The sequence below is a fragment of the Natrix helvetica genome (genome assembly GCF_964273705.1).
Source record: "Natrix helvetica genome assembly, chromosome: 5".
Taxonomy (NCBI): domain Eukaryota; kingdom Metazoa; phylum Chordata; class Lepidosauria; order Squamata; family Natricidae; genus Natrix; species Natrix helvetica.
Genome location: NC_138551.1, coordinates 5,850,960 through 5,864,723, shown reverse-complemented (window position 1 = coordinate 5,864,723; position 13,764 = coordinate 5,850,960). Strand labels below are relative to the sequence as shown.

General features: G+C 41.4%; 1 protein-coding gene across 1 annotated transcript in view; it reads right to left on the bottom strand.

Moving 5' to 3' along the window:
- Positions 1-6,833: 6,833 nt before the first annotated feature.
- The window catches only part of LOC309393655 (cytochrome P450 2J6-like), a gene marked incomplete at both ends in the record, with an annotated part of 29,668 nt that continues 22,737 nt past the window's right edge, over positions 6,834-13,764 (bottom strand). Inside the window, 3 exons of the mRNA XM_081956108.1 lie at positions 6,834-7,012; positions 9,678-9,819; positions 12,557-12,744. Coding sequence (XP_081812234.1) covers positions 6,834-7,012; positions 9,678-9,819; positions 12,557-12,744 — 509 coding nt within the window. The remainder of the gene's footprint in view (positions 7,013-9,677; positions 9,820-12,556; positions 12,745-13,764) is intronic.

Genomic DNA, 13,764 nt, shown 5'->3' with positions numbered 1-13,764 from the left:
GAACTATTTTGAAAATGCAAATAAACCAGGCAGATGGCTGGCTTATAAACTGAGAAAAGAAAGAGAGACCAAGAAAATACTACAACTAAGAGATGAACAAGGACAATTGCATCATGGAAATATGGAAAAAAGGAAAATTATTCAAGATTACTATGCCAAGCTGTATGAACAAGAGAACATAGAAGAGAAAGAAGTGAAACAATATTTACAAAACGCCAAACTCCCCCAAATACCAAATGATACTAGAACTATATTTGAAGATAAAATAACAATGATGGAATTAACTGAGGCCCTTAAAAGACAAAATAATGGGAAGGCCCTGGGACCGGATGGCCTTCCTGTGGAATTCTATAGAACATTAGAAAAATCCTTGGCCGTTCCATTACTAGAAGTCATGAATGAAGTAATGATTGAAAGTAAAATACCCAATTCATGGTTGGAGGCATATATTACATTAATACCCAAAGAGGAGGCAGACCATACGCAAATTAAGAACTATAGACCTATCTCCTTGTTGAACTCAGACTATAAACTATTTGCCTCAATACTGGCAGAGAGACTGAAAAAATACCTAAATGGGTTTATCCACCCGGACCAAAATGGTTTTTTACCAAAGAGGCAAATTAGAGACAACATAAGGACAATTCTAAATACCTTAGAATATTATCAGGTCCACTCTGAGAAGCAAATGGCTTTGATTTTCTTGGATGCGCAGAAAGCCTTTGATAACGTGAATTGGACATTTATGACTCAACAAATGGAACAAATGAATTTTGGTAAGAATTTTATTCAAGCCATACAAACGATATATCACAAGCAAACAGCCAAGATAATGATAAATGGAGAGCTGACGGATCCAATTGAAATTAAAAGAGGTACGAGACAAGGCTGTCCACTGTCACCACTGCTTTTTGTTTTAACATTAGAAGTACTAAATAGAAAGATTAGAGAAGAGGAAGAAATAAAGGGAATGACCATTAAAAAGGAAGAATACAAGTTGCAAGCATTTGCTGACGACTTAGTCTTCATCCTTGAGGAGCCATTTCAATCTGCACCTAAACTGATAGGAGAAATCGAGGCGTATGGAAAAGTTGCAGGTTTAAAAATAAACAAAGACAAAACAAAGATTTTAACAAAAAATATACCCCGAAAACAAAAAGAAGAATTGGCGGAAAATTTGGAAATGCAAATCACAAATAAAGTTAAATATTTGGGGATTCACCTAACAGCCAAGTGCAGCACTCTCAAAGAAGATAATTATATTAAATTGAAGCAACAAATTGTAACAGACTTGGCGAAATGGAAGAATCTTCAATTATCAATGATTGGTAGAATCGCAACAATTAAAATGAATATCTTACCTAGACTGTTATACCTGTTTCAGACTATTCCAATTAAGTTGGGGAAAGGATATTTTGAAGAATTAAATAAAATAGTGTTGAAATTTATATGGCAAGGGAAAAAAGCAAGAATAAAATGTAAATTGTTACAAGATTCCAAATCAAGGGGAGGGTGGGGTTTACCTGATTGGGAGTTATACTATCAGGCAGCTAGTCTGATGTGGATCAAGGAATGGATAATGCTAAGAAATGATAGGCTTTTGAATCTAGAAGGTCATGACTTGCTGTTGGGATGGCATGCATACTTATGGTATAAAGGAACTAAAAAACATGGTTACTTTAGAGACCATTCTATAAGAGAGGCTCTGTTATTAAACTGGCAGAAGGTTAAGAGGTCGCACTACTTGAAAATTCCAGTCTGGATATCAACTATTGAAGCCTTTTCATATCCAATAATATTTAAAAGGGAAGAAGCAGTTAGATATGCTGAATTATTGAATGCAGAGGGTGAACTTAAATCTATACAAGAATTGAAACAAGAAGGTATTGAACTCAATTGGTACTCATATGTGCAAATACATTCTAGATACAATGAAGATCGAAAAAATGAGGGTTTTTATGATAAACTGACTGAATTAGATAAAATTTTAACAGGTAACGATGAAAAATTAATTAAAAAATTTTATGATTATTTATTAGAGGTGAAATTATATGAAGAACAAGTGAAAGGAACTATGTTAGCCTGGGGAAAAAACTTTGGACATGGGATTGATTTAGAAAAATGGCAAAAATTGTGGACTCAAAATTATAAAATGACAATGTCAACTGCATATAAAGAAAATTTGTATAAGATGTTTTATAGGTGGCATTTATCCCCATCGAGAATAGCAAGAATGTCGAAGAATAAGTCTGAAAAATGCTGGAAATGTCAACATACACCGGGCACATATTACCACATGTGGTGGACTTGTCCTGAAGCTAAGAGATACTGGACTAAAATACACATGTGGTTGGAGAAAATGATACATAAACATATAGACTTGAAACCAGAACTTTTCTTATTGGGAATAATACCAGAAACATACAATAAAGACTTGAAATATTTGATCATAAATGTCTTAACAGCTGCTAGAATTGTATTTGCTAAATACTGGAAAAATGAGAAAGTACCAACAGAGGAGGAAATTGTTCGGAAGATAATGAACTGTGCAGAAATGAGTAAACTTACATTTGAAATTAGAGAATTAGAGGATGAGCAATTTTATAAAGTATGGGACTTGTTTTATCAATGGTTGGATAAAAAAACTTGGAAGTGAATCTTTTCTTTTTCTTTACCCTATCTTATATGTAATAATAATAGAAAGTTATACTTAATGTTTTGAAAAAATCTCTCTCTTTTTTCTTTCTTTTTTTTTTCTTCTCTTTCTATACATATTAAGCCTTTATTATGAAATAGACCATTTACTTATACGAGATAAGAATAATAATGTATTTAATATATAAGAGTGAGATGATTTAAATTGTTAGGTATGATTATGGCTGGTGACTATTTTATAATATAAAATGGAATAATGATGATGTAATGAACAATGGATGTGAATATAGATTAAAATATTTAATGACTACATGGATTGACAAATAATAATGGGAAATTAAATTTGGAGTTGAGGATGATTGGAAACTTTAAGATTAATGGAAAATAGAAATGTCTTATATGAAGTAATGAGTTTCTTTTTTTCTTTGACTTAATCTCCACTTTTATCTTTGAGAGAATGGTGATACAATTTTATAAAGACCTATTGCTACCTAGTACATAATTGTAGAGATAAAGAAATAAGGGTTGTCATAAAAGAAAGAATACTATGGTAACTTGAACATGCAATGCTCAATGAAATATTTAACTATATTTAATGGATAATTAGTGAACGCATCCTTAATTGTAAAAACCATCGCACAAAAACTTGTAACCAAACGACATGCTTGATGAAAATGTGTTTTTTTTTACTTCCCTGCTCTTGTACCTTATGTGTTGTCTTGTCTTTTTAAAGAAAAATAAATAAACATTTATAAAAAAAAAAAAAAAAAAAGGGATGAAACCGTACCCAACCAAGATTTACAAGTCATTATAGAGAAGCAGTCAACAACTACCATTCCTCCCTGTTTGATGAGACATAGTCTGATGACAGTATGTCAACACAGAAAAACCACAAGGCTCAGAGAACCCTAAGAATTCAACAGCCCATCGCAAAGTTTCTCAGACATTGGAGTATTCCAAATTACTAGAATGCAGGTAGTCTTGGATTGACAGCCACAATTGAGCACAACATTTATGTTGCCAAGCGAGACAGTTGTTAAGTGAATGTTGTCCCATTTTACGACCTTTTGCCACCATTGTTAAGTGAATCACTGCAGTTTTTTTTAAGACAGTGACATGGTTGTTAAGTGAATCTGGCTTCCCCACTGATTTTGCTTGTCAGAAGGTCACAAAAGGTAATGATGTGACTCCCCCCCCCCCCCGCCCCCAGGACACTGCAACCGTCATAAATAGGAGTCAGTTGCCAATCTTTGAATTTTGGTCGTGTGACCCTGGAGATACTGAAAGGTCGTAAGTGTGAAAAACAGTCCTAAGTCACTTTTTTCAGTCCTGTTGTAACTTTGAATGGTCACTAAATGAACTGTTGTAAGTCGAGGACCACCTGTATTTTAGATTCAAATGTTGACATGTTCAAAAAGGCTCAATTGTTGACATTTATTCATCAGCTCACCTCCTCCTTGTATATGTATATGTCTTGGTATACGTTTTTGTTATATGTATGTTTGTTTATATATTTATTTCCTATGTTTTATTGTACGCCGCCCCGAGTCCTTCGGGAGAGGGTGCGGCTAAGAAATAAAAATTTATTATTTATTATTATTATTATTATTATGTTCAAAAAGGTGTGATGTAATGTTAATAATAAATATAAAAATGGCTCTGTGTGTGTGTGTGTGTGTGTGTGTGTGTGTTCCAGCATAACACTGGAACACCTCAAGCAATTACAACAAAACTTGGTACACAGATTACTTACTCTCTGGAAAAAAATAGTGTGGGGGTAAGACACCCCTAAAACCCCTTGAGGTGTGTGTTCTGTTAAGATACAGCCTGTTGTGCCTTAAAATGGCTTCTACTGTGCAGTACAGTGGAGTTGCCATGGTAACGGCTTCACAGTACTCCACAAGGGGGCTCCCTCTGGTAAGGGGGGAAATCCAACATTAGAAATTATGTTTGGTCTGGACATTTTCCCCCTATAGATAAATACCCGGGCAACGCCGAGTTATCAGCTAGTAATGAATTTAAAAAACATTGTGGTCATTTTCTAAAATTCTGCTTCAGGATCAAATCAATAGTAAAATCCAAACTTGATGCAATTCAGGTGGGAAAAGGGGAAATCTCTACAAATGATGACCATGCGATGGCTAAATATATATAAACTTGTAACAAAGAACAAGTGAAAGAGTGTATGATTAAAGGGGTTAAGCGCTTTGGAATTACCGTAATATACTGATGGAAAAATGAGAAAACATATGGCTGAAAAGACTAAATCTTTCGTTATAATTTAAAAGAGAACTTTTTTATAAAATGAAGTGCAATTGGTATATGCCTCCAGAAAAATTATCTAGAATATATAAAAGTGCTTCAACTTTATGTTGGAAATGTGGAATACATGAAAGCTCATTTTATCATGCCTACTGGGCTGGCAGACAAAAATAATCGGGGTTCAAATATATATAGTTGCATAGAGTTTTTGAAAGATTAATATTCAATTGAAACCAGAACTTTCATGATTGAGATTAATGCATAGATAATTAAAAAGAATTGTGGAAGATTATTTTTATATATAATAACTGCTCACAATTATATGCACAAAAGTAGAAAGATTCTGAAATACCCATAATGGAAGAATCGCTGGTAGTTAGAATTGGCAGAAATGGCAAAATTGACTTGTCTGGTTCTATATATATATGTATCTTTAGAAAAATTGGTTTCAATAGGTGAACCCTAATACTTACACCAAGCCTGCAGCTGAAAATAATTAAGCTCTAGTCCCTTAACCATGTTTTCATATCATTCTCATTAAATTAATCTAACTATATCTAGTTTCCTGCTGCTTACCTGTTCATTTATCAATGATACTTTAATTCAGATCTGTACTTTCTTCTATCTATAATCCATAATCTACTGATATCTCTCATAGTCTCCAATAGGTGGAGACATTATCCAGACATGGGTTAACTCTGTCAGTATCCAATAGGACTGAGTCTACCAGTTGATAAGTCACGCCCTCCGTGTTTCCCTTTTGAAAGAATTTCTGGCTTTGTACTATATCACACCCTAGAGATCTCCAGGAGCCTCTCCTTGCACGTATCTCCCTTGGATTTGGAACATTGATTTATATCACCTGGCTTGGAGCTTTATAGAGACCTACGCTCTCCTCTGGACTTGCTTGCCTTGTGACTTCTCGCGGTTGTGTCTTTCCACAGATGCCATTTCTTTGTGCAGACTTATAGCTATCTCTGAACCTAATATGGGTCCTAAAAAATTACCGCCTGGTAAGCCGTCTTCGGCCCCAACATCTTCTACGTCCAGCCCGGTTACTCAAAAGACACCATTGGCTTCATTTTTACAACCTAAAGCGACTGAATAAAGCTCAAAGGAACTATCTGTTGATCAAATGTTTCAAACTCTCTTAAAGGGACAGGATGAACTGAAAAAACAATTGGCAGACTTAAATGATCAGCTCAGAGAAATGCAACAACAAACAACACAAAATAAACAGAGAATAGGGGTGCTGGAGGAGGGCGCGACTGGGTTGAGGGAAGAGGTTAAGACAATCCAGAAGGGGAATGTAGAATTTGAAAACCATATGATAAAGGTGGAATTTGGAATTTGAGAGAATGTCTTTTTTTCTTAGATTTCAAAACTTGCCAGAAACAGAGAATGAATATCTCAAGGAGATTATGACCACAATTTTAGCAGAATATATTAAAAGAGACAAACAACAGCTATGGTGGGATATTGATCTGATTTATAGGATTAATTCAGCATACACTAGAACACACAACGTGCCAAGGGAAGTACATGTTAAATTTCTTAGAAAGACCACAAGAGATGAGGTCTTAGGAGCTCAAATGGTGGGACCACTAAAATATAAAGACAAAGAAATAACAATTCTTAAACAGATTCCAAAGAAAGTAAGAGATAAGAGGAAGAAATACTCCTCTTTAGCAAAGAAATTATATAACAATGGAATCTGGTTTAAAAGGTTGTTGCCAGAAGGAATGCTGATTTTCTGGGAGGGCAGTAGAATCATCTTCAATGCTCCTTCATTTTAGGCAAATATTTCATAAATGTATGTCACTGAGCAAAACTATGAAAAAGGAGACACTAATAAGGACAAGCTACAGGAGGGTCAAAGTCCATTACAACGGATCATGCTCAGGCTACCCTGGGGATTAACGAGGAACTGCACAGATCTTCAATGGGGAAAGTTGCATCCCAGCCTCTATTACATCCTCCATGTTAAATGCTTTTAGCCCTTCTGGCCGCTGGAAGGTAAATGTTTTCATAAGGTTGGTGAAGAAAATGAAGAGCTCCATCTGAGCCAAAGTCTTCCCCAAACATTCACGGGAGCCTAAAAATAATAAAGGGAAGATCATGAGATGCAGGCATGAACCACTATCAAAGCCGATTGAGGTTATAACCTAGATCAGGAGTGTCAAACTCAAGGACCAGGGGCTTGATCTGGCCCACAGCGTGTTGTAGCCTGCCAGGGGCCAGCAGAGCTGGAAACAGATTTGGACAGTGAGGAGGTTGGGGAGGAAGATGGGCCAGTCCTGGAGTCTGGGGGAGGCTCTGATGAGGGCTCTGTGTGGGAGGCAGAGAGGGGGCCAGGGTCATCTGACAGTTATCAGCTGCCTTCAGAGTCAGACATCAGTGGGGTAGACGAACAGCTGGAGCCTGTTCCCAGTGTACGCATGCGCAGAGTTGCCAGACGAAGGGAACAGCTAAAGAACAGGGGTCGACGTGGGAGTAAGGCCACAAGTGGATGATGAATGGCCCCTCCCAGAGGAAATAAAAGAGGAGCAAAAGGGGAGTGGAGTTTGCAGGAGACAATTAGTTCACTTAATTGGTTCGTAACTCTCCAAGATTCTTTGCCCAGTTTTGCAGATATTGGCTTGGCAGCTCTCCAAGCCAGATAAGGTCTGTGACTGTAAATCCTCCCTTGAAAGACTTTGCTGGATGGGAATGAGCAGAATTCATGTAAATTAATAAAAGGGGTTTTTGTCGGGACAAGGAGTTCATGAGCTTCCGTGAAGCCTTCGGAACACTTAAAACGACCCTCCGAGCAAACTGGAAGTGACTTCCAGTTTGCTCGGAGGGTCGTTTTGAGCGCTCCGGAGGCGTCAGGGAAGCCTCCTGACCATCCCTGAAGCCTCCAGAGGGCGTCCAGGGGGGGGCAGGGGAGGCTGTTTTAGCCCTCCCCCGGCTCCTATAAAGCCTCTGGAGCCTGGGGAGGGCGAAAAAAGCATGTAAAAATGGCAGGGGGAGCACCTATAGTGTGTGCATGCGCACTGGGGGGAGCGCATTGTATTATGGGTGCGGCACGCCCACACACGACCCCCCTGCACTCCCCCCACTTATGGCACACGAGCCAAAAAAGGTTCGCCATCGCTAGACTAGCCTGCTGTGTCTTTGCCAGCGAAAACAGAGCTTGGTAAAGCCGCGTGTGGCTGTTGTGAGCTCCATTTTCACTGGCAGAGGGTTGCAGGAGGCCATTGGAGCCAAAAATGGAGCTCGGGATCCATTTTCGCTGGGAGAGCTCTCAGGCCACCACAGGAATACCCGACATGAGTAATATTGAGAGCTGGCCACGCCCACCCTGGCCATGCCTACCCCAAGCCCCTGAGGTGAAACACAACCCTCAACGAAAATGAGTTTGACACTTCTGACCTAGATGCAGATTGGCAAGCATTTTTTGTAAAATAGTACTTGGCAATTGCACTTATATACCCCTTCGCAGTGCATAGCAGCCTTCTCTAAGCAGTTTACACAGTCTGCCTATTGGTCCCAATAATCTGGGTCCTTATTTTATCAACCTCGGAAGGATGGAAGGATGGGTCAACTTTGAGCTGGTTCTCAGGCATGGGATGAGCAGGTTAAAAAAAAATAGCCAATTAATTGTGAAAAGCTCCATGCAGTACAATTAGTCCTTGACATGAAGCCAGCCCATTATGATCGTATGTCACAATAATCATAAAATGGGTTGGTTGTGTGGCTGACCTCGATTTAATGACTTTTGTGCAGCAACTATTAAACAAATCACTGATCCCATGATCACTGGGGTGACGTGATCACTGTGAATAAAATTCAGACTCATTAAAACGTTTAGCTATAGAAGCCTGTTCTGACCTCCCTCTCCACGCCTGTCAACAAGCCAAAACACAGGCTTGCCACTTCTAATTGCAAGATAAAGAAACCTTTTGGCCGAAGGCCCAGATAATTCAGAATACAAGAAAAACAAACCCAATATTCAAACACGACTCTAAGACATAGACTTTCTTCACTGCTAATTTCGAACTATTGTTTCCTGCAAATGTCCCCTCCCAACCCCTCACCTATAAGCTCTCTTGGGAGGGGCCAATCTACAACCACCTGTGCTAATTATCGTCTATGAGCCTGCCTACGAAGCTGCTGCTTTCTTTTCTCAGCCCTTCTTACTCTCGCATGAGGGACTGACTGCGAGAGTCATCTTCCCCACTGCTCCATGCCTCAGGCGCCTCCTGGTAGCCAACCAGCCCCTCTGGTCCCTGCTCTGAATCTGCCACCTGCACAGGTTCTCCCACATCATCCAGGGCAGACTGAAATGATGCCTCGCTACCGGAGTCCAGCATCAGCTGAACCGGAACCTGCTGGGCCACAACAGAAACCCATTACAGAACCTTTGCAAAACCCAAGGGTTGTCCAAGTGCCAAAACTATGGTTCAAAGCTGCTGCTAAAGTTTGAAGATACCCCGTGTTTCCCCAAAAATAAGACCCGCCCTTATTTTCTTTTGAACCACACACCCCCTGAAATAAGCGATTGGCCTTATTTTCGGGGTGGCCTTATTCTTTTTGAGGTGCAGGAGGCGGCAAGCGTGGTCACCTCATGGCTGCTGCTGTGTGGCAATATTTTCAGGGAGGGCTTATTTTCAGGCAGATGGCTTATTTTATTGCATGCACTCAAAAGCCGGATTGGGCTTATTATCCGGGGAAGGTCTTATGTTCGGGGAAACAGAATATATTGTCAGTGTATTTACCTGCCCCAAAGGTAAGGAAATCTTCTCTGGGTACAAATTTCCCATCTTGATCCAAAAAGTGGTTAGGATTGAACTGTCGAGGTACCTCCCATTGTTCGGGATCCAGCAGAACGGAGCAGAGATCAGGGATCACCAGGCTACCCTGGAAAAGGATAACATTAACTGCTGTTTTCGCAAAGCATGCTTAGCCTAGCCTGATGTCCCAATTAATTCTCATTCTCTCTCTCTCTCTCTCTCTCTCTCTCTCTCTCTCTCTCTCTCTCTCTCTCTCTCTCTCTCTCTCCCTCTCTCTCCACTCTCCCCCTCTCTCTTTCCCTTTCTCTCCCTCTTTTTCCCCTCTCCCTCTTTCCCTTTCTTTCTCCCCCTCTCCCCCTCTCTTCTCTCCCTCTCTCTCACTTTCCCTCTCTCTCTTCTGCTCTCACTCTCCCTCTTCCCCCCTCTCTTTCTCCTTCTCTCTCCCTCTCTCCCTGGGTGGGGAGGGAGGGGGAAGAGGTGGTTAGGGAATATGATATTAACCCCCTATGTTCCTCTCGTTGCAGGACCCAATCATCAGTGGGGGGGGCAACCTGTCAGCTCTGGTGGCCATTTTTTCTCTGGATCTTCAAGGCTGCCACACTTAGTGCTGTGGGAAACTGGGAGGAGGGGATTGCAAGGAGTTGCAGGGGATACCTAACCATAACAACATTCCTTTCTCAGAGAGTCGAGGCCACCTTGCCCTGCACATGGAGGGCCGTGACTGGGAGGCATCTCCAGTTGGGACGGGACATTGATTGGGCCATGGGATGGATATGAGGGTGCTGGGGAAGGGATTTGGGCTTTCTTTTGGGTGGGGAAAACCTGGGATCTTTCAGATCTGGGTTTTCCCAGGTGGGCCAATAGGACATCTCTCATAAAATGGAACTTTGAGGAACGTCTAGCCTCGGAGTCTTCTTGCGTTGGGGGTGTTACTTGGAACCCTAACACGTGATTGTCTTTTGCAAACTTCTGACCAACAAAGCCAACGGGGAAGTCAGATTCACTTAACAACCAGGTTACTAACTTAAAAACTGCAGCGATTCACTTAACAGTGGTGGCAAGAAAATTTGTAAAATGGGGAAAAACATGCTTAATAAATGTTTCGCTTAGTGACATAAATTTGGGGCTCAATTGTGGCCATAACTCGAGGACTACCCATATAAACTACCTTCATTGGCATGTCCTCAGGATGCCCACGGCTGAGGCACTTAAAGCTGTCCTTAGCCATTCCAATTTCATAAAATAAATGTTTTTTCCTCTTTGCCCAACAGGACCTTTGCTATGGGCATAACCTGGCATGATTCCCTGGCCCCTTCGTTACTGATCTAAACAAAACGTGAGGGGTTTTTAAGCAAAGCTTGAGAGGTTTTAAACTACTGGCAGTTTTTAAGACGCGATTGGACAATTATTTGTCTGAAATGGCATAAGGTTTCCTGCCTGTGCTTCAGCAGAGGGTTGGACTAGATGACCTCCAGGGTACCTTCCAACTCTGTTATTCTGTTATCCACTCCTATTGGTCACTTCAGGATCCTGCCTTTATGTCTCCCCCTTCCATATTGTCCTAAAGGAGTTTATGAATCAATATGAATCAATATTGGCTATTTCCTTTTATTATGAATTGCTTATGTTGCTATATAATTGTTACTGATTAAACCAATATTTGCTGTTTGCTTCTGATATGATATACTGCTAGAAATCATTTATTAAGAATTAAGCTTTGTTATTGGTTTCTGCTTATATTATTGTATACTGTTAGAAATTAGTTGTTTTCTAGCCTAGCAAATTGTAACCTTAACACTGGATGGCATTACTCTCAAATGTTATCTCTCATGTTGCGTCTCACTTCTATTCTTGGCTTCAAAGCTAGGCACATTCTTGAAAACATAGAAGAAATTGTTACACGGGAATATGAGGCCCCATCGATAAAGGAACCAAACTGGGGAGTTTTCCTGGCTCATAAATCCTTAAAGCGTTCTGCTGAAAAACAACTTGGCAAAGGGGGGCTGCCACCCCCTACACCAGGCTTTAGGGATACTCCACAGATAAGGTAGACAGAGGCAGGAGCTTGAACAAAAGGATGCTTTAAAGACCACGTTGATAACGATTCTTGGTCTCTGATTGGATAAACTTTGTTTCTATCTGCCTAAAATGTATATAATACTCTGAGCCCCTCTTGCAGGGGGTGGCTATTCCTTCCATGCATTTGTTTGTAAGTTTTGGGTATAGTTTTGTCACCCAGCTTTTGCTGTGGCCATAAATAAAAGCTGATATTTTTTGCAAGCCTTGTTTTGAGCCTCACTCTCTTTGGCATTTCAGTGGCTCTGGGAAACCGCTGGAAACTTACTGTCCTTAGAACTGGATACCCAATACAGAATAACAGTGTTGGAAGGGACCTTGGAGGTCACCTAATCCAACTCGTGCTCAAGCAGGAGTCCTATACCAGTGGTGGCTAACCTTCAGCCCACCACTGTAACCAGCGCACATGTGTGAACAGGAACACGGAAGAGGAGCCCGCGAGGCCACACGTCCTGCGTGGGGTGGGTCTGTGTGCCGCTTCAGGCATGAGTGCCATAGGTTTGCCACCACGGTCCTATACCATTTCTGACAATTACCAGCTCTTCCTTGAGCCCGTTACGACATCGACTCAAAACCACTGGTCCTGTTTTTATTTTTAAGTGTGGGGGTTAGGGTTCTCTTGGAGAACTGCTGGTCCTGTCTTGCACAAAAAGATGAATGACACTTAGGGAATTTGTGCGTTGCCTAATGCTGTCTCCTCCACTTTTTTTTTTTTATTGCTTGGACTGACAACGCTGGGGGTGGGGTGTTGTTTGCTTGTTTGGCATTTCTGTACTGTTATTCTATACCTTTGGAATATAAGACTCAAGTACGTTCAAATCTATCGTGCACAACCTAAAGAGGGTGGGAAGGGTAATACTGCTGAGACGCTGGGCTTCGTGAAGGACAGCATAGGTATAAGGCAGTTTCTTCCGATCTTCGTAGCGGATTGTTTTATGGGGATCCAGTGCATTTTGGATTTCCTCCTGTACTTTCTCTGAGAAATAAAAAAGAAATGCCCTCTGATTGACAAGCAAGGGAATAAACCCTGTAGGCAAGCCTCAAGAAATTTAGTCTCTACTTAATGGAAGGGTTTCCTGCTTCAGAAGGTGGTTGGACTAGAAGACCTCCAAGGTCCCTTCCATCTCTGTTCAACTATTCTGTGATTCAATCCTGCCTATCTCCTTCTGTCTCTGGCCTTTTGGCCACCCTGCACCATCATCGCCAGGGGTGAAATTCAGCAGGTTCTGACAGGTTCTGTAGAACCGGTAGCGGAAATTTTGAGTAGTTCAGAGAAGCAGCAAATGCCATCTCTGGTTGGCCCCAGAATTAGGCAGGAATGGGGATTTTGCAATATCCTTTCCCCTGGAGTGGGGAGGGAATGGGGATTTTGCAATATCCTTTCCCCTGGAGTGGGGAGGGAATGGGGATTTTGCAATATCCTTCCCCCAGGAGTGGGGAGGGAATGGGGATTTTACAGTCTCCTTCCTGGAGTGGGGAGGGAATGGGGATTTTGCAATATCCTTCCCCTGGAGTGGGGAGGGAATGGGGATTTTGCAATATCCTTCCCCTGGAGTGGGGAGGGAATGGGGATTTTGCAGTCTCCTTCCCCTGGAGTGGGGAGGGAATGGAGATTTTGCAGTATCCTTCCCCTGGAGTGGGGAGGGAATGGGGATTTTGCAATATCCTTCCCCTGGAGTGGGGAGGGAATGGAGATTTTGCAGTATCCTTCCCCTGGAGTGGGGAGGGAATGGAGATTTTGCAGTATCCTTCCCCTGGAGTGGGGAGGGAATGGGGATTTTGCAGTATCCTTCCCTCTGGAGTGGGGAAGGAATGGGGATTTTGCAGTATCCTTCCCCTGGAGTGGGGAGGGAATGGGGATTTTGCAGTATCCTTCCCCTGGAGTGGGGAGAGAATGGGGATTTTGCAGTATCCTTCCCCTGGAGTGGGGAGGGAATAGAGATTTTGCAGTATCCTTCCCCTGGAGTGGGGAGGGAATGGGGATTTTGCAGTATCC